Source organism: Muntiacus reevesi, chromosome 5, assembly GCF_963930625.1.
Source record: "Muntiacus reevesi chromosome 5, mMunRee1.1, whole genome shotgun sequence".
Lineage (NCBI taxonomy): Eukaryota > Metazoa > Chordata > Mammalia > Artiodactyla > Cervidae > Muntiacus > Muntiacus reevesi.
The window spans coordinates 12,628,510-12,653,604 of NC_089253.1; the positions used below are offsets into that span (position 1 = coordinate 12,628,510).

The window sequence follows — 25,095 nt, forward strand, 5'->3', positions numbered from 1 at the left end:
GCCCTCAGAGCCAATCAGAAGAAGACGCCGCCGAGGGTGGAGATGTAACGCGACAACTTGTGAGCTTTTGGGAACGACCATTTTTGTCAGAGAGGGTTTGGCAAGTGTCCTTTCCCAACTGATGGAGCAGTAGAACAGTCTGTACAGTTGATTTTGAGGCAGCGTTGAGCCAGCTAGGCGTAGGGACCCCGGGAAGGGTGGTAGTGGGTGGGAGCGCCCCTCAGACGTTCACCTGGCTGACTGGAAGGAGAAGCGGAAGTCGGTGGTGGGAGAGTCGCGAAGACCGAAGGGGACTCCGCCCTCTGAGGCTGGGACTGCCCCCAAGGAGAGGGGAAGGCGGGGTCCGAAGCTGGGTGCCGGAAGACGGAAGGGGGCGTAGCTTGGAAGCAGGGACCCGGACCTAGTGGGATTCCGAGGCGACCTCAGTTGAGAAGTGGACTGCGTGGGCTTCACGCATGTGTAGGGGTGACCAACCGCCAGAGTCCCCTAGGAGGTGATTAGGCTGACCCGGAGGTGGCGGTGCAAAGGAGCCAGGAAGCCGTGCTACACTGGTTCCTATCTGAGTGACTTAGTGCAAGTCCCGGCACCTCTCCTCACCTCAGTGTCCTCAGCTGTAAGTGAGGGTAGCAGTCATACACGACCCATGATTGAGTTAGTGTCTGCCACTAAGACCAGTGCTATCGTGACCTGTAGTAGGACAAAATGAGGCCTATAACCCTAGAGACAGCGTCTCCCATATCGCTGAGGAACTGCTTCAAAGAGGTAGTGGGGAAGGTTAGTAGTATATATGATTTTAGTGAAAAGGGCAGGATATGCACACATTAATACGGATTGGTAGGTGCCGCTGCCAGTCAGGAGGAGCAGATCTGTACCCTGAGCTCCTCCTTTCAGGCTGTTTTGACTGTCAGGGCTGAGTGACTAGTGAGTGATTTAGTCCTTGTAGAGCTGGTGGCTAGTACCAGTTTTTAGTTGGCAGTAGCCCTTCCCGGGGCTGCCCTGGTGGCTCAGACGCTGAAGAATCCGCCTGCAATGCGGGAGACTTGGGTTAGATCCTTGGGTTGTGAAGATTCTCCTGGAGGAGGGCATGGCAACTCACTCGAGTATTCTTGCCTGGAGAATTCCATGGGCAGAGGAGCTTGGCAGGCTACCGTCTATAGGGTCGCAAAGAGTTGGACAGGACTCAAGCGGCTTAGCGCGTTCGCACGCATGCACACGCTATTATTATGTAGGGTTTGTGGAGGACAAGGATGTGGCGATGAAATAGAGGTGGACAGGGCAGGGTTTGGCAGTGACGATAAACGGGAGGATATAGGGTGGGGGGAAAGTGTTTGTGGGGGAGTGATATAGTTAAGAATGGGGTTCAGAGGTCAGATAGGAGGGGCCCTGGGATGATAAAGGCAGGCTTTGAGTCGGAAGGGACTAAAGGTAAACTCTAAAGAGGGCACGGTACAAGAGGGAAATGAAATCTGGCGGCGCCCTGTGGGACTGGGACAGGGGTCGGAATGGCTTGGGCAATTCGAATTTGAGAGGCTTTGCTGAGGGGCGGGGTGGCATGGGGTTTCCCCGGGGAAGGCGGGGCCTGTCTCGGGGGCGGAGCTGCGGGCTGGGCGGGGCGGCGTGCATCTGCCTGTCTCCCTTCTACCCGCTCTGCAGCCGCGGTCCAGAGCCATGGGGCGCCGCTCCCTCCTGCTCCTGCTCCTAGCTTTCCTAACTCCTGGGGCCTCCAGCCCCGTATCGCCGTCACTGAGGGCCCCTAGCAGCCTGCCCTGGTCAACCAGCTTCAGATCCCGCCCCACTATTACCCTGAAGTATTCAATTCGCTACATCCAACAGAAGGTAAGGCCAAAAGGGCTGGAGTGTCCGAGTGGGTGGCGAGAACTGGGGCTTTGTGGTTTTCAGGCACCGGAGCTCATCCGAAATTGCAGAACCCTGATGCTGAGGACTTGTCCGACCTTTGACTCACATGTTACAGATGGTGGCCCCAAGTCTCAGTCTGTTTAAACTCACCTACCGTCACCAATAATTTATTGTCAGTTCTGGCTCTACACTCCCTTCTGTGATTGACCATCACAGTCACTTCAACTCCTGCTTGCAGAGGATGCTTTAAAATTCCTTTGACCTCTCGCCAAATTGAAATTATTTAATGCCAGCTCTGGAGCCTACTTCGCGGTGACAGTCATCTTTTGTCCCAAAGCAGCCCCTAAGTTCAAATTTCTAATATCTTACCAGATAATATATAATATTTTTTCAATCAAAAATGCCAGTCTGTTGTCTCATGCTCAACTCAGAGTTGTTGCTTTTGTAACCCTTTTATTAAGAGTTTTCAACTTTCCCTGGAAGTTGCAGGAGTCTGTCAAAATTTGGAGAGGGGAGTGAAGGTGAGCATCTCTGTAGTTCTGAAGTCTGAGTTTAGAGGTTTAAGGTAGGCATGATACCTTTGTGCTTGGCTGAAGCATGAGGTAGGTATTCCCAGAGAAGCCTGGATGAAGAAGTACATCTTTTGTGAAATGACAATATCACTTACAGTTCTGTATTTCTGGGAGCCTGTGAAAAGATAGATGACCTTCCCAGGTGGCACAGCGGTAAAGAATCTGCCTGCTAAGGCAGGAGATAAAAGAGATGGGGGTTTGATTCTTCGGTGGGGGAAGATCCCCTGGAGTAGGAAATGGCAACCCACCCCAAAATTCTTGTCTGGGAAATCCCATGGACAGAGGAGCCTGGTGGGTTACATTCCATGGGGTTTCAAAGAGTTGAACACGACTGGGCGATTGAGCACGTGTGCGTGCTTGCATATGAAGATAGGGAAAGATTTGGGAAATGTTGGGATTAGAAGTACAAGAGTCTGAGGTTTGGCTTTAGGAGTTAGATCAGAATTCCAATCTATTAATACTAGCTCTATGACCTTGGGAAGTTTCATATACCTCTCTCAGCCCGATTTCTTGACCTCTGGGGGATTTGGTGGTGGTTAAATGAGAATACATGACATGTCCCTAGCAAAGTATTTGGTCTCAAGTAGATACTTAGTAAATTGATGGTTACTAACTTATGTGAATTTTGAATAGGAATTTGATATAGAGGGATGACGTGAACTTCTAGAGTAAGAAATCATTTTTAACTCAGAAATTTAGAGATTATGAAGAAGAGAAAGCATTCTAGTTTTAGAAGGAGTACTAGGAAACATCTTTTTCTTAGGCAACTCTCTAGGTTTCAGTGTCCTCATTTGTAAATTGAGAGGTTTGGACAAGGACCAATGTGTTTCACATTTTACTGAAAAGATTAAGGCTTTTGGGGGAGCTGTCTCAGAGGGATGGTGAAGGCCCATGTGGAAACCAAGTTAGGATACCCCAGAACCCGCCCTCTCTGACTTCTTTCAGCCTGAGGTTTATATATTTTTATTTGTTTTATATGTTGGGATTTTGCAGAGTTCCATAACTAAAGTTAAGTTGAAGGGAAACTACTGGAATGGATATCTATAATCCTTTTAGGAATGGTGAGAGAGCTATCAGCAGAAAAGAGGGGGAATGAAAAGGTAGAAAAGATTGTATGATCTCTTAGGTCCTAATTTATATTCCTACATTGTAAATTTCTTTCTTGACCAATTCACTCTTTAGATATAAAAGGCCAGCTCTTTTTCCATTTGTGGTGATTTACAAGATCTGTTTGGCTTTATTCAGCCATGTTTTGCCCTCTGGCTTATATTTAGTTCACATTTTAGGACTCCACAAATAGATTTATTACCATAATAATAATTTTCTTTACATCAACTCCAATTGAGTTTTATTTCACTGTTTTGAGAAAGGCTTTCACATATATACAAATGTGTTGTATAATAATTGTTGCATAATAATGGTTTCATAGTAATTGCCAGTTTTTCTGGACCATAAATTTTTACTTGAGATTGAAAAGTATGTGTAAACTCAACTTTAATTTTTTTAGTTAGAGCACAGGAAGTACTTTCATACCTTTTAATGATAAACATTATTATTGTACTTAAGACTTAGTCTTTATTCAAGGTTTAATTTTCATTCAACTTTATAATGATTTCTTTATCTGTTGTTATATCTGTCTAAGCTATTCCCAGTTGTCCTTATATTCATGCAAACTCCATGAATGGTCTCTTTCATAACTCTGATTACTTGCAGAATAAAGGTCAAAGTCTTTCGTATTGTTTCTCATTGCATGCTGGTCTTTCAGCTTCATATCCTGCCATAGGTCTCTACCTCATTCCACCTTCTCCACACATACACTTTTAGCAACATAGAACAGAGACTCAATTGAAATTTACTGTGTCAGAAATTCTGTCTGGAATACCTCCCTCTTCTCCACTAGTTAAATTCGTACCTCTGTCCCAGCTGAAATATCACCTTTTCTGTGAAACTTTCTTGATTTTAGTTGGACTTTTTTCACATTTACTATTTTGTGTCTCCTCAGCTAGATAGCATTATCCATTACCCAGAAAAGCCCATAAAAATATGAAGTACAAAATAAATATTTTTTGAGGGAGTGAATGGATGACTACCCAAAGAAAGCCCAAACAAGGTCTACCATCATTTAATTGACACAAATCATCTATTTAATCTTTTCCTTCTATTTTTTTTTACCATTTATAATTCCTTTTCTTTTACAGTCTTCAAATGTTGATTTAGTAGGAATGTTTGATTTTTTTTTAAAAATCAAAAATAAGTGAATCAGAAGACCAGAGAAAGGATAACACATCACTTGGGCACATCCAGGGCTCTGCATGTATGTGTGATAGGGCTTCCCTGATAGCCCAGCTGGTAAAGAGTCCACTTGCAATGCCGGAGACCCCAGTTCAGTTCCTGGGTCAGGAAGATCCTCTGGAGAAGCGATAGGCTACCCATTCCAGTATTCTTGGGCTTTCCTAGTAGCTCAGCTGGTAAAGAATCCACACCTGGGTTTGATCCCTGGGTTGGGAAGATCCCCTGGAGAAGGGAAAGGCTACCGACTCCAGTATTCTGGCCTGGAAAATTCCATGGACTGTATAGTTCATAGGGTTGCAAAGAGTTGGACTTGACTAAGTGACTTTCACTCACTCATTCACTCATATGTGTGATGCAAGTGTTGTAAAGGGCTCCTTGGGATGGTGAATTGTTCATTCGATTTCCATGGTTCTCATAATCTCTTACTCCCACCCTAGTCTCTCAGATCTGAATGTGAATCCTGAGGGCATTTTACTATATGATGTAATGGGGAAGGAGAATGGGTCCTTTCAGGCTGTTACTTTCCTCACTGGTGAAAATAGAAATCAGTATCTACTGTATTAGTCAGGGATCTCTAGAGAAACAATTAGTAGGGTGTGTGTATCTGTGTGTGTGTATGTATATCTCTTTCTTCACAGGGAGGGATTGATTTATTTTAAGAAATTGACTCATGTTGTTGAGGAGCTTTGTAATCTTCAGGGTAGGTTGGTGGACTGGAGACCCAGGAAAGAGCTGCAGTTTGAGTCCCAAGGCTGTCAACTTGCACAATTCCTTGATCAGGATTAGTCAATCTTTTGTGCTATTCAGGCCTCAGCTAATTGGATGAGAACCACCCACATTATGGAGGGTAAAGCTGCTATACTCTAAGTCCACTGTTTTAAATGTTAACCCCATCCAAAAAAACCACCTCCACAGAAACATCTAGAATGTTTGAGCAGTCTGGGCACCATGGCTCAGCTGAGTTGACATGTAAAATTAACTGTTACATGTACCTAAGGCTGTTGTGAGCGTTAAATATGGTAATTCAGGAAAGCACATGCACAGTGCCTGGAACATTAGGAAATTGAGGATCTTAATGAAGTAAATGGTGGTTCCTCCCCTACTCTGTCTTTAAACCACACTCTCTGTAGTGCCATGCATTTCAGGTTGATCTATATGCTGACACTTGTGGTAATGCCTCTTCTAGAAACCTAGTGGTCAGTCATCTATACTCAACTATTCTTATTTAACTGCTGACCAGTTTTTATGTGAGAACTGTGCATTCTGGCCCAGCACTGAACTCACGGCTGCTGACTCTTGCAGGGCCTTCCTACAGCTCCTTCCTCATCTGCATTGAGACCATCATGGTAGATGAAGCAATTTTTATTTATAGCTTTCAGTTCTACTTTCTGCCCTTACAGTTCTAATTTCAATTCCTCTTCTGGGTTTCCCTTTCTTGTCATGGTGGCCCTGGTGAATGTCTAGTAAAATGGAGCTGTGTCAGGTGCCTTGGAAGGGCCTATGGCTTTTTCTCCTCCTGTTCTTCTTTTCATTTTTCCTTTCTCCTCTTCTTACTGGTTCATCTATTGATGACCTTCCCCTCATGCCTGGAGCTTACTGCCACAAATATTATATGAATTTTGAATTGATGTCTATTTTTACTCACAGAATCATTGTCAGAAGGGGTCATGTAGTTCACCCCTAAGCTGTGATGAATTGATCTTGATCAAAACTGTTGAGGATTAGGAACTTGATAGAGCTTGACAACCATACAGGTTTGAGAATGTATTCTGTTTCTAACACTACCTGAGTAATTTCAGACAAGTTACTGTGAGCTTCTATTTTTATAATCAGCAAAATAGGGATAATTGTACTATTCGTCTCACAGATTTGTTGTGAAATAAGCTGATATGTGTAAAGTGCTTATTTAGCACAGTTTAGATCCCTTGGTAAACACTTAGTAAATGGTAAATGTTATTTTTATTTTATCTTGCGGTTTCTTCATATGACTTTAACTTCTTCTCTGGGGGCTTCCCAGGTGACTCAGTGGTAAAGAATCGGCCTGCCAATGCAGGAGCTGCAGAAGATATGGGTTCGATCCCTTGGTGGGGAAGATCCTCTGGAGGAGGAAATAACAACCCACTCTAGTATTCTTGCCGGGGTCATCCCATGGACAGAGGAGCCTGGTGGGTTACAGTCCCGGGGGTCACAAAGAGTCGGACACGACTGAGCAACTGAGCACGTACCTCCTCTCCACTCAGAATAAAATATTTAAGTCATTCCTTATCATATCTAAAATAGTTATTCTGGTAAATATAAAAGTCTTTGTGAATTCTTTTCTGTTACTTAACTATTACAAAGGTTTCATTTTTTTCAGTGGGATGTAGTATAGTACACTTGTAAATAAGGCATAGAAATTAACTTTTTTCCTCACTTGAAATTATTTTCTTTCACATAAGACTGATACATAAAAAAAGGCATATGAAGCTAGTTCCACTTTTTTCCTATACTATTTTGAGTTTTGGTAAATTGTGGAGAGAAAAATGTATGATAATAATTGTATCCTTTCAGATTTTTTCAAATACCTCCTTGATAATAATACTAAATCTAACACTGTCTTTCTAATAGCTGAGTTTTGAATATTTTACCAATTAATGCTAAAATGTAGTTTCAGCAAAAGTTAAGTTTATACTGTCAGGTGGTACAATGGTGAAGAATCTCCCTGCAATGCAGGAGACACAAGAGACTCAGGTTTGATCCCTTGGTCAGGAAGATCACTTGGAGTAGGAAATGGCAACCCACTCAAGTATTCTTGCCTGGGAAATTCTGTGGAGAAAAGAGCCTGGTGGGCTACAGTCCATGGGGTCACAAAGTGTCGGACATGACTGAGTGACTAAGCATGCATGTTTATATCCATCTGCAAATTACAGGGATTTTATGCTTTAGGTACATAAAACACAGTTTCAAAATTTGGTTGCTAGTATCAGCCCTGCTACTAACTTGTATTACTGTGTTGGGCAAGTTGCTTCACTCTAGATCTCAGTGTACTAATATGTAAGATGAGAAGATTAGATCTGCTAATCTCTGATGCACCTGTAATTCTGTTCATGAGTGCCTCCTATCTGTAGGGAATTATATCAAGAGTGGATATTTATTAATAATATCAGGTGGGGATGTGGGCACAAGTTCTGTTTTTTCTCTACCATTAATTGCCTTTGGTAAATGCTGCTGCTGCTACTAAGTTGCTTCAGTCGTGTCTGACTCTGTGTGACCCCATGGACCCCGTAGACGGCAGACCACCAGGCTCCTCTGTCCCTGGGATTCTTCAGGCAAGAATACTGGAGTGGGTTGCCATTTCCTTCTCCAATGCATGCATGCATGCTAAGTCGCTTCTGTCGTATCCAACTCTGTGTGACCCTATGGACAGATGAGACCTAAACAATTTTTCCATCTCAACTTTGAGTAAGATACAGACTCAGATCGTGTAAAATGTTTTTTAAATTAAAAATTAGCTCTCCCACTGATACAATATTTATAACATAGAGCATTGTATTTATGTTTATGTAAACACTTCACACATATTAGCTCATTAATTCTCCCATTGACCTCATTTGGTTTTGGTACTGCTATTCCCAGTTTATAGAAGGAGAAACTGAGGTTCCAAGTGTATTCTAATCACTACCTCACTCTGCCTTCTAATATTTCTACTTGAATCTGTAGTTCTTTTTTTTTTTTAGGATTTTTTTTGTCACTTAATTTTTTTAATTGAAGGGTAATTGCTTTACAGAATTTTGTAGTTTTCTGTCATACATCAATAAGAATCAGCCACAAGTACACACATGTTCCCTCCCTCCCGAACCTCCTTCCCATTTCCTTCCCCATCTCACCCTTCTAAATTGTCACAGAGCCCCTGTTTGAGTTCTTTGAGTCATATAACAAATTCCTATTGGCTATCTAGCTTATGTATGGTATTGTAAGTTTCCATGTTACCATCTCCATACATCTCACCCTCTCTCTCCTTCCCTCCCTCCATGTCCATAGGTCTGTTCTCTATGTCTGTTTCTCTATTGCTGCCCTGAAAATTAATTCATCAGTATCATCTTTCTAGATTCCATCTATATGCATCTGTATATGATATTTATATCCCTTTTTCTGACTTACTTCACTCTGTATAATAGGCTCTAGGTTCATCCATCTCATTAGAACTGACTCAAATGCATTCCTTTTTATGGCTGAGAAGTATTTCATTGCATATATGTACCACAGCTTCTTTATCCATTCATCTGCTGATGGACATCTAGGTTGTTTCAATGTCCTAGCTATTATAAATAGTGCTGCAGTGAACATTGGGGTACATGTGTCTTTTTCAGTTTTGGCACTCATGCCTAGGAGTAGGATTGCTGGGTCACATGATGGTTTTATTCCTAGCTTATTAGGGAATCTCCATACCATCTTCCACAGTGGATGTATCAATTTACATTCCCACCAGCAGTGTAGGAGAATTCCCTTTTCTCCTGGATCTATAGTTCTGACTCAGAACCAGACTCATCTGGTTAAATGACAACTTTCTTCTTGTGGCACTGTTACCATTTTTTTAAAAAATTACTGAGAGTCTATATATATGGCAGGCACGGTTCTTGAGACAATAGTTGGACTGCTCATGTGCAACTTATTTTCTGCTTAGGAAGTAGATAATAAGCAAATAAACATTAACTAAATAAGATAATTATAGACTGTAATGATTGCCTTGAAGGAAATAAGCAAGGTGATGTGTGCTCAGTTTTGTCCGACTCTTTGTGACCCCATGGACTATAGTCTGCAAGGCTCATTTGTTCATGGAATTTTCTAGGCAAGAATACTTGAGTGGGTTGCCATTTCTTACTCCAGAGCATCTTCTCGACCCAGAGATCGATTCTCTGTCTCCTGTGGCTCCTGATTGGCACGAGGATTCTTTACCACTGTGACACCTGAGAAGCAAGGTGATCAGTTCAGTCACTTAGTTGTGTCCCGACTTTTTGCGACACCATGGACTGCAGCACGTCAGGCTTCCCTGCCTATCACCAACTCCTGGAGCTTGTTCAAACTCCTGTCTATCAAGTCAGTGGTGCCATCCAACCATCTTATCCTCTGTTGTCCCTTTCTCCTCCCGCCTTCAGTCTTTCCCAGCATCAGAGCCTTATCCTATGAGTCAGCTCTTCCCATCAGGTGGCCAAAGTGTTGGAGCTTCAGCTTCAGCATCAGTCCTTGCAATAAATATTCAGGAAAAGAAAAAGAAAGTGAAGTCGCTCAGTCGTGTCCAACTCTTTGTGGCACCATAGACTGTATCCCACCAGGCACCTCCATCCATGGAATTTTCCAGGCAGGAGTACTGGAGTGAGTTGCCATTTCCTTCTCCAGGATAATAATCCTGAATATTCAGGATTGATTTCCTTTAGGGTGGACAGGTTTGATCTCCTTGCAGTCCATGGGACTATCAACAGTCTTCAACACCACAGTTCAAGAGCAAAAGTTTGGCACTCAGCCTTTTTTATGGTTCAACTCTCACATCCATACATGACTACTGGAAAAACCATAGCTTTGACTAGTTGGACTTTTGTTGGCAAAGTAATGTCTCTGTTTTTTAATATGTTGTCTAGGTTGAGCATAGCTTTTCTTCCAAGGAGCTTTTAATTTCATTGCTGTAGTCACCATCTGCAGTGATTTTGGAACCCCCCCAAAATAGTCTCTCACTGTTTCCATTGTTTCCCCATCTATTTGCCATGAAGTGATGGGACAGGATGCCATGATCTTCATTGTTTGAATGTTGAGTTTTAAGCCGACTTTTCCAGTCTCTTCCTTCACTTTCATCAAGAGGCTCTTCAGTTCCTCTTCACTTTCTGCCATAAGAGTGGTGTCATCTGCATATTTGAGGTTATTGATATTTCTTCAGGCATTCTTGATCCCAGCTTGTGCTTTGTCCAGCCTGGCATTTCGCATGATGTACTCTGCATATAGGTTAAATAAGCATATAGGTTAAATAAGTAAGGTGATATGTATGTGTACATATGGGTGTACAGTGGAATGGAAAGGTTTATCTCAGGAAAGTTTCCCTGAGTTTTTTTTTTTTTTTAAATATTTGTATCAGGTCTTAGTTGTGCCATGCAGGTTTAATTGTTCTGTGGTATGTGGGATCCTAGTTCCCCAACCAGGGATCAAACCCATGTCCTCTGTCCTGCAAGGTGGATTCTTATCCACTAGACCACCAAGGAAGTCCCTGGAAGAGTCTTAACTGGTCCTCCTTGTAACCTGTAGTTCCTCCTCAACTGCAGTCCCCATGGGCCAAATTAATCACCTCCCCTTCAGTCAAACCACTCTTCTTCTCAGGACCTGCAATGTTTCCTGATTGTTTGCTTTCTCAAGAAAAAAATCCTGTAGTGTTTGAGGCCTTCCATCCTTTGACTCCAACCCACCTTTCCAGTTTGCTAATCTGTTCTCCACACATGCCCATTTCTTTCCTGTTTCTGTGTTTTAACTCACATTGTTCGCTTTGCTTGAAATGCCTCTCCCATGCCTCTTTCCTCCTTTATCAACCCCTTCCATTTTTTTAAGCCCCATCTCAGACACTCCTCCTCCAGGGGCCAGAAAGTGTGTGATTGGTCAGATCTTTCTTTGTACTTCTCTCATGGCATTTGTCTTAACTCAAGCCTGGTGTTAAAACCTTTTGTTCACCTTTCAAAGCAGGAAGCCTGTCTTGTAAGTATCCGTACCCCTTCACAGCCCTTTGCACATTGTTTTATTTAGAATATCGTCTGCACAAATGTTTTTTGAATCAATATCTCTCCCCTTCCCTTTTCCTGCTTCCCTGCACATTGAGGTAAGGAAGGGGTGTGTATGCATAGGGAAGGGAAGAGTATGGAAACTTGATTCCCAACTGTCTAAGATGCTTTGAGGGAACAAGGTAGGAAGCCAGGCAAATAAGAACAGCCCTACTTGTTTTCATCCTCTTATTTTGATGATCTGGAGGCAAACTGTACTGACCTTTTTCTCAGCATATCTACAGAGAAGGGTCATGGGAGGGAGTGCAGCAGTCCCTGTATGTGTATGGATGTGGGCTGAGGGAAGGGTGAAGAATGAACATTTCAGGAACAATATCTCCTTAAAAGCTACTTCTGTAGTGATTGTGAAGTGCCTCTGTTTATTAGAGAGCTAAAGTAAAGGCAGTATTTTTATGTTTCTTTTTTTTTGCTTTTCATTTGCAAACAGAAGCTAATTAACCATGTGTATTTGTAAATCCTTGCTATCTATTGTGTATGAGTCAGTTAGTTCCAAGTTGCCTGTGGTGCTGTGAATGGAGAGAAACATCTGCTGTGTCTCTGTCAGGCTCATGATGTTTTCTTTCTTGCTATTTATATTGTGAGAACTGTCCACATGGTGTTAGGAAAAGACAGTTTTATTAAAGTCAGATTTCTTTAGGAACTTTCCCACAGCAGCCCTGCAGTTTGGTTGTGTGATAGAATTTATATGTATGCAAGTATAACTATTATAGAAGTTATGATATCTAACATTTATAGAGTAAAGCAATACAGTTATATATTTACTTGACACATATTTATTGAACTCTTCCTATGTGCCATATACTGTCAGTAGCTAGGGATAAGGGGAAGGCAAAGACATACCTCATGAAGCTTACATTTTAATGGGAAAGAAGATAGTGATAAGTAATTACAACTATGACGTGTGTTATAAGGAAATAATATGTTGTGGCAGCCACAGTAGGGTCCTAAGTCTTGGGTATCAGGGAGTCCTCCGGTCAACAATGGTGCTAAAGCAGAGGCAGGAAGCTGAGGAGGAATTATTGGCCAGGAGAAGGGAGGTGATTGAGATTTCTGTTCAAGTAGAGGATATATTGTGTACAAGATAGTAATTTAGAAACGAGTAGGAGGAATTGAAAGGAGGTCAGTAAGACTGAGAAAGGGCAGAGGTGATGAGGCAAGAGGTAGGTGATCAACACTGTGAAGTCAGTGTTACTATTTCCACTTACACACTCTTGGTGTGGATATTCCTTCTTTGAAGTTTTCATTGACTTTAAGAACATGACTTGGTGTTGAGCTGCTGTGAGACAGCACTGCTCTGTTCACCAGGATATGACACATTCACCTTGTGACAGGTACTGCTCTTCATATGCTTATCTTTAACCCTGCACAGAGCTACTGCATCTATTTTACAGAGGAATAAAGGGCTCAGAGATGAAGTAATTTATCCATGATCACATAGCTGATAAATGATAGCATCAGGATTTAAACTGAGCTTTGGTGTCATCAAAGCCTGTATTCTACTTTGCCTCTTTACTAGCTGTATTTATGGAATAGATATAAGATTTTGTAATTTATGATTTAGAGATAGTTGTAGAAGTCACATTTGTAAGGAAATCCAGATTAGACATTAATAAAGTTGAGGAATAAGGAGTTTCAATTATCTTTTTAAATAGCAAGTTGGGTAATTTTGGAGAGTAAAAAAAGTCAGAGAGTAAAAAAAACAATACAGAACTTTTTTCTGGCTTTGGTTTTGTGTTATGGAAAGAAGAATTTAAATGAATGAGTTTGCAGGATCATATGCTAGTTATATTTTAAATGGAATTACCATATGATCCTACAGTCCCATGCCTTGGCATATACCTGAAGAAAACCATAGTTCAAAAATATACATGTACTCCAAGTCACCTAAATGTCCATCAACAGAAGGACAGATAAAGACATGGTGTGTATATACACACACACACACACACACACACACACACACACACACACACACACACACAGTGGAATATCACTCAGCCATAAAAAACTATGAAATAATATCATTTGCAGCAACATAAATAGACCTAGAGATTGTCATACTGAGTGATGTTAAGTCAGAAAAAAACAAATGCCATATAATATCATTTATATGTAGAATCTAAAAAAATGTTGCAAATGAACCTATTTACAAAACAGAAATAGTCACAGATGTAGAAAACAAACTTATGGTTACGGGGGGGGGGGAAAGCGAGGTAGTGATAAATTGGGAGATAAGGGATTGATATATACACTCTACTATATATAAAGTGGATAACTAATAAGGACCTTATGTATAATACAGGGAATTCTCAATATTCTATAATGACCTACATGGGAAAATAATTGTAAAAAAGAGTGAATATATGTATATGTATAACTGATTCACTCTGCTGTACATCTGAAACTAACACAACATTGTAAATCAACTATACTCCAATAAAAATTAACTTAAGAAATGAATGGGAGCTATTTTATGGAGTTTGCTCAGCGTTCAAATGATCTTTTGATGAATTTGTGGGGGAGAAAGTGGTCTCCCCGTCCTATTCCTCCGCCATCTTGTAAAAAATGAATGGGAACTATTTTAGTAGCAGAAGGGGACTATGCCACCTAGGGTAAAACATACTAGGAGATATATTTGGGTGACCGTATATATTCTAGAGCAAAATATGTTAAGAGACCTCCATTGATGATCACTAAAAGGCACTCTGTGGGAATAAGAGGACATTCCTGGTGTCTCAGATAGTAGAGAGTCTGCCTGCAGTGCAGGAGACTGGGTTCGATACCTGGATTGGGAAGATTCCATGGAGAAGGAAATGGCAACCCACTCCAGTATTCTTGCCTGGAAAATCCCATGGATGGAGGAGCCTGGCAGGCTAGATTTCATGGGGTTGCAAAGAGTTGGACACGACTGAGCAACCTCTCTCTCTCTCTCCATGGGAATAAAGGAATGAAGTCACTACTGTAGAATTTTGTCCCCTTAAACTTGGCACTTAATGTAGTTTACCACAAATCCATTAGCAGATCCTCCATTTTAAGCTTTTTAAGCAGTCCAAGTACAAAATTTGGCTTGGAATAAGTTAATTAGAGTTCCTATAAAGGTCCCTAATCTATGCTACATGGACTAGTTGCTGGCATATCTTTTCCACTCCACTTGCAGAGGTCCTTGAATGTCCCCTCTCCTACCCAATATCTCCAAAGGACACAGGTCACTGTGGCACTCTGCTTTTGAAAGTCTCCCAGTCCATGGATTAGGAAGTCAAGTCCAGTTAATTCTACCTATGTATTTTGTTTTCTTTAAAAGTCTGGATATTGGTCTCATCTTTAAACATAGTGTTTAGAATAATAGTACTATTCTCCCATTTATTTAATAAAGTGTTATTGTTTTAAAGGATATTAGACTGAAAATTTAAGCTAATCTCTTTAATCACTTTTATGAGAAGTCCAGCTGTTTGAGCCATTGTTTTCCTACCTGGGAGGAAATAAGTAGTTCCTTGAGATATGGATTTATAATCTTTAGCATATGAAGTGATGAAGGGGATATCACAGATTATTTTAAATTTCTTTATAAATCAGTTCAAAAATCTAAAATTGCCATGTCTCATTGCTGCAGTATGTACCTTTCCTCAGAACTACATGATTTGTACATCAATGAATGTGTACTCCTGGTTTCGACCCCTAGGTTGGGAAGTCCCCTGGAGAAGGGAATGGCTACCCACTCCAGTATTCTGGCATGGAGAATTCCATGGACTGGATAGTCCATGGGGTCTCAAAGACTTGGATGTGACTGAGAGACTTTCACTTTGAATGCACTGGTTACTGGTGACTGGACAGAAAGTCAAAAGCAAAAGCACATCCCATACTGGACCACAACATATTTGGTGCTTAAGAGGCTCTTAATGTTTCCAAGTCACTACCCAAGAGAGCTGAAAAGTTGTTTTTTTTTTTTTTAATTTTACTTTGTTAGGTCATTAAAAAATTTTTTTTTTAAATTAGTTTTGGCTGTGCTGGGATCTTTGTTGCTTTGCATGTGGGCTTTCTCTAGTTGCTGAAAGCTTGCACTACTCTTCATTGTGATGTGTGGGCTTCTCATTGCAGTGGCTTTGCTTGTTGTAGAGCTCTGGGTGCTCTGGACTTAAGTAGTTAAACACGGGCTCAGTAGTTGTGGTGGACAGGCTTTGTTGCCCCAAGGCATGTGGGATCTTCCCAGACCAGGCATCAAAACTCGTGTCCCCTGAAGTAGCAGGTGAGTTCTCATCCACTGTGCCACCAGAGCAGTCCAAAGTCATGGTTTTTTAAATGAACCTTTAAATGAACCTTTTTAAAGGTTTCATATTACTGATTTCTTCCTCCTAAGTGGCAATATTAAACACATGACACAAATTTTTGTGTATGTTTGTGTGTGTGTTTGAAACTGGTTTCAGACTTGGGAGGTGAATGCTAATAATATACCAAGTTCTCACTTCCTGTAGGCCCTTGGTGGGCACTTGCATGAATTTATTATCCAAATTAATCATCACAAGACACATCTGGATCAGGAACAAGACAAGGGTGCCCACTTTCCCCACTACTACTCAACATAGTTTTGGAAGTTTTAGCCACAGCAATCAGAGAAAAAAGAAATAAAAGGAATCCAGTTGGAAAAGAAGAAGTAAAACTCTCACTGTTTGCAGATGACATGATCCTCTATATAGAAAACCCTAAAGGCACCACCAGAAAATTAGTAGAGCTAATCAATGAATATAGTAAAGTTGCAGGATATAAAATTAACATACAGAAATCCCTTACATTCCTACTAACAGAGGTAACAGAAAGAGAAATTAAGGAAACAATTCTATTCACCATTACAGCAAAAAGAATAAAATACTTAGGAATAGATCTATCAAAAGAAACAAAAGACCTATATATATAAAAAACTATAAAACACTGATGAATGAAATCAAAGATGACACAAATAGATGGAGAAATATACCATGTTCATGGATCTGAAGAATCAATAAAGTGAAAATGAGTACATTACCCAAAGCAATCTGTAGATTAAAAAATACAACCCCTATCAAGCTACCAATGGTATTTTTCACAGAACTAGTACAAATAATTTCACAATTTGTATGGAAATACAAAAAAACCTTGAATAGCCAAAGCAATCTTGAGAAAGAAGAATGGAATTGGAGGAATTAGCCTACCTGACTTCAGACTATACTACAAAGCTACAGTCATCAAGACAGACTGGCACAAAGACAGAAATATAAGTCAATGGAACAAAATAGAAAGCCCAGAGATAAATCCACGCACCTATGAACACCATATCTTTGACAAAGGAGGCAAAAATATACAATGGAGAAAAGACAATCTTTTTAACAAGTGGTGCTGGGAAAACTGGTCAACCACCTGTAAAAGAATGAATCTAGAACACTTTCTAACACCATATACAAAAATAAACTCAAAGTGGATTAAAGATCTAAATGTAAGACCAGAAACTATAAAATTCCTAGAGGAAAACATAGGCAAAACACTCTCTGACATAAATCACAGCAAGATCCTCTATGACCCACCTCACAGAGTAATGGAAATAAAAGCAAAAATAAACACATGGGGCCTAATTAAACTTAAAAGCTTTTGCACAACAAAGGAAACTATAAGCAAGGTGAAAAGACAACCTTTGGAATGGGAGAAAATAATAGCAAACGAAGCAACAGACAAAGGATTAATCTCAAAAATATACAAGCAACTCCTGCAGTTCAATTCCAGAAAAATAAATGACCCAGTCAAAAAATGGGCCAAAGAACTAAACAGCCATTTCTCCAAAGAAGACGTACAGATGGCTAACAAACACATGAAAAGATGCTCAACATCACTCATTATCAGAGAAATGCAAATCAAAACCACAATGAGGTACTATCTCACGCACGTCAGAATGGCTGCCATCAAAAAGTCTACAAACAATAAATGTTGGAGACGGTGTGGAGAAAAGGGAACCCTGTTACACTGTTGGTGGGAATGCAAACTAGTATAGCTACTATGGAGAACAGTGTGGAGATTCCTTAGAAAACTGGAAATAAACTGCCATACAACCCAGCAATTCCTCTGCTGGACATACACACTGAGGAAACCAGAATTGAAAGAGACATGTGCACCCCAATGTCCATCTCAGCACTGTTTACAATAGCTAGGACATGGAAGCAACCTAGATGTCCATTGGTAGACAGGTGGATAAGAAAGCTGTGGTACACCAGTCAGGATGGCTGCTATCCAAAAGTCTACAAGCAATAAATGCTGGAGAGGGTATGGAGAAAAGGGAACCCTCTTACACTGCTGGTGGGAATGCAAACTAGTACAGCCACTATGGAAAACAGTGTGGAGATTTCTTAAAAAACTGGAAATAGAACTGCCATATGACCCAGCAATACCACCACTGGGCATACACACCGAGGAAACCAGATCTGAAAGAGACACATGCACCCCAATGTTCATCGCAGCACTGTTTATAATAGCCAGGACATGGAAGCAACCTAGATGCCCATCAGCAGACAAATGGATAAGGAAGCTGTGGTACATATACACCATGGAATATTACTCAGCCAGTAAAAAGAACTCATTTGAATCAGTTCTAATGAGATGGATGAAACTGGAGCCCATTATACAGAGTGAAGTAAGCCAGAAAGATAAAGAACATTACAGCATACTAACACATATATATGGAATTTAGAAAGATGGTAACGATAACCCTATATGCAAAACAGAAAAAGAGACACAGAAGTACAGAACAGACTTTTGAACTCTGTGGGAGAAGGTGAGGGTGGGATGTTTCGAAAGAACAGCATATATATTATCTATGGTGAAACAGATCACCAGCCCAGGTGGGATGCATGAGACAAGTGCTCGGGCCTGGTGCACTGGGAAGACCCAGAGGAATCGGGTGGAGAGGGAGGTGGGAGGGGGGATCGGGATGGGGAATACATGTAATTCTATGGCTGATTCATATCAATGTATGACAAAACCCACTGAAATGTTGTGAAGTAATTAGCCTCCAACTAATAAAAAAAATAAATAAAAATAAATTAAAAAAAAAAAAAGAAAGCTGTGGTACATATACACAAAGGAATATTACTCAGCTATTAAAAAGAATGCATTTGAATCAGCTCTAATGAGGTGGATGAAACTGGAGCCTATCATACAGAGTAAAATAAGTCAGAAAGAAAAACACCACTTCAGTATATTAATGCGTATATATGGAATTTAGGAAGATGGTAACAATGACCCTATATGTGAGCCAGCAAAAGAGACATATAGAGAACAGAGTTTGGACTCTGTGGGATAAGGCAAGGGTGGGATGATTTGAGAGAATAGCCTTGAAACATATATATTACCATATGTGAAATAGATGACCAATCTGGGTTTGATGCAAAAAACAGGACACACAAAGATGGTGCACTGGGACAACCCAGAGGGATGACATGGGGAGGAAGTGGGAGGGGGATTCAGGATGGGGGACTCGTACACCCATGGCTGATTCAGGTCAATGTATGGCAAAAACCACCACAGTAATGTAAAGTAATTAGCCTCCAATTAAAATAATTTTTAAAAAAGGATTGAGAGGGAGGGGATATATGTATACTTATAGCTAATTCATGTTGTTGTACAGCAGGAACTAACACAATATTATAAAGCAATTATGCTCTAATTTAAAAATTAGAAAAAAGAAAGTCCATGATAGTCATTATTATTTTTAATTTTACATGTAAGAAAACAAGCCCAAACATGCGAAGTACCTTGTTGAAGTTCAGATAGCTCTAATAGATGGCAGAATTGGCACTCAACTCAAATCTGTCTTCAGATTCCCTTCCCTTTCCACTTCATCACAGAACATTTGTGGTTTTTAGGAGGGAAAAAAAAAAACACCCAGATTTTTGAAAGATGTCCTTGGTACTGGCTAGATTTTATTAGTGCAAAAGCACTTGTGTGTGCGTGTTTAGGCCTTGACACACTTTGGCATTTTTGATAAGTTTTCCTGTTATTATATGACTAGCATGTTTGGTCAGCATCATTGTGATATAATAACCTAATTTAAACAAGGAGCTGCAACCCAAACAATGGCTGTGACTCAGCAGATAGGAAAGTGAGGAAGTACTTGTTATCATTTGTCAGTTAATTTTAATTTTTATGCAGTTTGAACCAAGGGTCATGCTGCAGACACCGGGCTTTAAAACTGTCGGAAACCTCTGTCACTTCCTGAACACTGATGGCCTCTTCCTTTGAGGGCGCCGCTCATGCAACAACTTTGGGAAGCAGTGGTGATGACTCCCTTCTGCTTGGCTCCGGATGCTTCCTTTCTCTCGACAATGACTGGCACAGCCAGTGAAGACCAAAGCAGGCTTTTTTCCCCCTTCTATATAATAGTCTAGACTATATAAATATCCAGAAAATGAGCACATTTTAAAAGAGAAGGGAATTCATGTTTACTGAGCATCTCACTCTGATCTCCTCAAAGGCAACAGCCTTGAATTTCGCTAATCTGTGGATCTGGGAGGCTACAGCACCAAGCTCTGTTCATGTGGGACTGAGCTGATGGAATGAATTGCATGTTATGTCCTGTTTTATTGCAAACATTAAATGCAAATATCTGACCTTAGGCAAGGTGTGGAATGGTCTAATGCTGTTACTTATATACCCCCAGTGCTTTGATCTATCTCTGAAGAATGTGAGTCTTACTGTGGTGAAATAGATATTGGCTGAGATTTCAGGGGAATTACTTTCCAAAAAATATGGATCATGCTCTTTGAAGATTTCCAGAAAGGCTTTTTGCAGTCAAATTCTGTAACATTGCCAAACTCTTTTAGTAATTTGCATTGTTAGTCATTTATCTGTAGTCTCTGTTGTTCATGTGACCTTTCTCCACTGCACATCCCAGACATACTTACTCCTTCCTCTTGGTCTTCTTGCAAAGCTTTATTCATGAAATATTTCTTCAATTTTGAATGTATCTGGTCTGTTTAACACTCACTTGTTCCCTTCTGTTAAAAAAATATTCCCCTTTCAGGAAACTAATGGAAAAGTCGTGATGTTTTCTGTTGTTATTTTGCTCCTAATGCATACTCCAGTTCATTTACTGTCCTACTCTTATCTTTGATTACACATATCTAATAAGTGCAGGCAACTCTAGTTGATGTGTGGATTCCATGTTACTTCATTTTAAAATAATAAACTGACTGACCCTATGCCTCTCAGGATATCTTGACTGCCTCATCCCTTGCTTAGCTAGTGTAGGCTTAGAAAATGGAAATGAATTTTAGGATCAACCTTTAAAAACATTATCAGTTCAGTTCAGTCACTCAGTCATGTCCAACTCTTTGTGACCCCATTGACTGCAGCATGCCAGGCTTCCCTGTCCATCACCAAATCCTGGAGCTTGTTCCAACTCATGTCCATTGAGTCAGTAATGCCATCCAATCATCTCATCCTCTGTCGTCCCTTTCTCCTCCTGCTTTCTATCTTTCCCAGCATCAGGGTCTTTTCCAATGAGTCAATTCTTTGTGTCAAGTGGCCAAAGTATTGGAATTTCAGCTTCAGCATCAGTCCTTCCAATGAATATTCAGGACTGGTATTTGTCTTATTGTATTTTTCCTAGTGCTTCCAACATGGCATAGATACTTCCCAGTCAAAGCAGAAATGATTCATAGAGCTGGGGCCTCTTGCTGTGCTGAAGCTTAATTCTTTAGGTCTGCAGATGTGAAGAAGAAACTGGGGCAGCTGGGACGGTAGGCATAGAGAGGGGGACGGCATCTCTCGAGGTGCTAAGGTAATTATTTTGCCAACAGGTATGGTGTTTCAGTATCTTAAGAACTGGCTGAGTGTCAAGCCTTGGTTCTTCCAGATAGTGAGTGCCTAAGAATAGGATGCTGCTTATATTGCTTAGTATCCCTCATGGCTACAGAGGTACAACTTGGGTATAAGCATTCAGAACAAGATAAACTTTTATAACTAATGTTTTATTACAGATTGCATAAGACTCCCTTCTAAAATTCCTTTGACTTTTTTTTTTTTTCACTTTACTGTTAATAGCACTACTTTCTTCCTGGTCACACAGGATAGAAAACTTCTGAGTTATTTGATTGCCTCACTTTTGCCTTCATGCCCCAAATCCAGTCAATCGCCAAGACTGTCCACAGTTCCTTTCTAGTTTTTGCCCCTGTCTTTACACCCCCAGGGTTCTTACTTTGTATGGGCCCAAAGTAAACTACTGTGTTAGCCTCTTGAGTTTTTCTGTTCCAAATCCAGTCAATCGCCAAGACTGTCCACAGTTCCTTTCTAGTTTTTGCCCCTGTCTTTACACCCCCAGGGTTCTTACTTTGTATGGGCCCAAAGTAAACTACTGTATTAGCCTCTTGAGTTTTTCTGTTCTTTCTGCTTCAATCCAGGCTAGCTGGCTTTTTTTTTTTTCTCCTCTTCTCCTCTTTTCTAATCCAGGTCTTACTGGGAGCTCTATAAGCCTCACTTCCTCAGGAAAACCTTCCCTAATTGACTCAGCTTAGCATGAGCTATCCTTCTCTGGGCTTCCCTGGTACTTAATGTCTGTAGCATTCATTTGGCTGTTAGCTATGCTCTATGTTGTGAAATGGCTCTTGTTGCCTGAATTACAATTACATCTTGGAATATGATTTAATAGGTAATTCTCCGTCAAGTAGAAAGTCCAAGACTTAATACACCCACAGGAGAATAATGATTCAGGCTATAGATTTTTAAAGATTTCTTAATAGACATAAATTCTGTAGCTGGCTTTCTGAATAATGTGCAATTTTGTTAAGGAGAAATGCTGACTGTGACTCACTAAATTGAATTTATAATCCACTATTGGATCACAACCCCCATTTTATAAAATATTAAACTATATGGGCCTTACAAAGATGAATCTTTCTCCTGTAATGGAGAGGTTAAGTCCTGGAAGCAAAAATCTTTACTATAGGGTGAGTGTAAAGTATTGCAGGAATGGTAGGTAGCAGGGGAGTTCAGAGGAGAGAGAACTTCAGGGTAAAAGCTGCTTCCTACTGTAGGAGGATGAGTCTCTTTGGGGAAGAAGGGACTTTGGTATCCCTTATAGATTTTTCTTTTGGTAGTTAAATAGCCCCTTTCAGGGTTTTTTTTTTTTTTTTTCTTCTCACAAGGTCATGCGAGAATAATACATATTCATTTACTCTTTACTTACTCATTGTCTTATTTTCCTCCTCAGCATTTATGTGCTTGTGTAATAACAGGGCTTGTAATTTAAGTTTCCTGATATGAATTGTATTTCTAAATACTAACAAGTAAAAGCAGAATACCATAAGGGAGAAGATTTATTTCTTGTTTTATACTCATCAATTTTGTGGATGAACCAAAAAAAAAAAAAAAAAACCTTTTAAAATGGGAAACTCTTAAGAGATACTAGGCTCTGAGATGAAAACACCATCACTTGCAAAGAGTGTTAATTACCTTTTCACTGTAAACTTCTTGAACTATAGTTTTAAAGGGAGGGAATGTTGTATAGTAAGTAATACTGACACACTTGAATTCCTACTCCTGAGTAATTTCCCTCAGAAGATGTTGTTTATTTTCCATTGATTTTTTTCCTTTTCTTTTTTTTTAAAATTAATTAATTTATTTTTGGCTTTGCTAGGTGTTCATTGCTGCCAGCTTTAGTAGTTGCAACTCAGGCTCAGTAGTGGTGGCTCCCATGCTCTAGAGCACAGGCTCAGTAGCTGGGACACACGGTCATAGTTACTCCTTGGCATGTGGGATATTCCAGAGTCGGGGATCGAACCCCTGTCTCCTATATTGGCAGGTGTATTCTTTACCACTGAACCACTACGGAAACCCTCCCTTTTAGTTTTTTCTTTCTTCCTTTTTTAAATGTAATGAGACTTTGAAGTGAAGCTTTTCTTGGTTATATACTTTGTGGCAGACTAGACGGGTGGCCTCTTTGAGAGCAAAGATTGTACCTTTTATTCTCTATCCAGTGTAGCCATGTACTTCCTGCTCTTCTACCCTTTCAAGGTTGAGCAGGATTTTAACTTGATAATTTTAGGATCTGTTCACAGTTCCTGAGGTTATGTGTTATGTGTGTTGGTTGCTCAGTTGTGTCCAACTCTTTGACCCCATGGACTATAGCCTGCCAGACTCTTCTGTCCATGGAATTCTCCAGGCATGCATACTGGAGTGGGTTGCCATTTCCCACTCCAGGGGATTTTCCCGACCCAGGGATTGAACCTGGGTCTCCCGCATTGCAGGCAGATTCTTTTACCATCTGAGCCATCAGGGTAGATCCTCCTGACGCTAACACACCTGGTAGAAAGCTAAGAGAGCCTCACTGGTGGCCCCAGAGGCCCTGAGCAGTGTTAACTCGTGTCACCCACACCCAGCCTGGGTTACTTGGTCTTCTGATGTCGCATCACATGCTCCCTTTTTCTCCTCAATTCAACTCAACAGTCATTAATGAAGCAAGTCCTGTGCCCACTGTACTTTTTGCTGTGGGGTTCAGGCATGAACACGGAAGGGGAGGCAGTATGACATAGTGGGAAAAATGCAGCCTCTTCACTTCCTGTGAGGAGCAAATGAAAGAATGTACATTTAGCCCTTAGTGCAGTCCTTACCCTATTCATAGGGCAGGTGGGAATAACACACATGGTTTTAATCAATAGATTCTAGCATCTTATCGGATTACTTTAGAGTTTTTAATAGTATAGCAGGTATACAACATGTGTAAATAAGTAACTACAGAGCAAAAACTACACTTGAAAAGCACTATAATAGAGCTAAAAGTACCGTGGACGCACAAAGCAGGAAGGCAAAGGAATGCTTCGTGTAGGAAGTGGCATTGAATAGAACCCCCTTTTTATACAGTTGACATACCTGACTGAAAGGCTGTGGAGGGTAAAGGCTTCATTAACTATTGCCTGGTCTGAGACCTCTTTTCTGACCACCCTATTAAAATTAAGCTCTCTGTTATATTCTCTGTCAGTCAAAAGTGCAAGGCTACAGTATCTAAGTATTTTTTTATTTGTATATTTGCTTCTTTATTATTTGCCTCTTTCATTAGATTATAAGCCGTGTGATGGCAGTAATCATATCTAGCTTGTTCACTGTTTTATCTCTAGCACTAACCACTGGTAGGCACTAGAGAAATACTTATTAAATGAATTGATGTCTTTAACCACTGACTGTCATTTATCTATATATCCGATTAGCTCCAGGGCAGTTGCTATACAGGATGGTGGTGCAGTGACAAAAGCACCTGAAAGTAATCAAAGGAGCAGCCTGGTCGTGTTTGAACTTGCTGTCATTGTTCTGAGCTTTTTGGTTTCAGCTGAGGATATCCTTTTCCTTTCCTTTATCTTTCTTACAGTGCCCTTATCATTCAGACCGGATGAATGCTGAAAACAATGAGTAGTCTATAGAGTATATTTTTAAGGTGATGATTAAGAGTCTCTAGAGCCCATTTTATAGTGACACCGGGACTGAAAATTGGGTGTTGGAGTTCCCCGGAGGAAAACTGCTGCTACTTTCTTCAGTTGCTTTCTTTTGTGGAGGATCTTCATGTGGATATATTG

At 40.6% G+C, this 25,095-nt stretch overlaps 1 protein-coding gene across 2 annotated transcripts in view; it reads left to right on the forward strand.

Annotated features, from left to right (window-relative positions):
- Window positions 1-19: 19 nt before the first annotated feature.
- The window catches only part of PRCP (prolylcarboxypeptidase), an 81,700-nt gene continuing 56,624 nt past the window's right edge, over window positions 20-25,095 (forward strand). The window contains exons 1-2 of one of the 2 annotated variants that reach the window (XM_065936994.1): window positions 20-59; window positions 1,654-1,836. In XM_065936994.1, the coding sequence (XP_065793066.1) occupies window positions 1,669-1,836 (168 nt within the window). In that variant the 5' untranslated portion in view covers window positions 20-59; window positions 1,654-1,668. The remainder of the gene's footprint in view (window positions 60-1,653; window positions 1,837-25,095) is intronic. The other variant, XM_065936993.1, reaches the window with a different exon arrangement.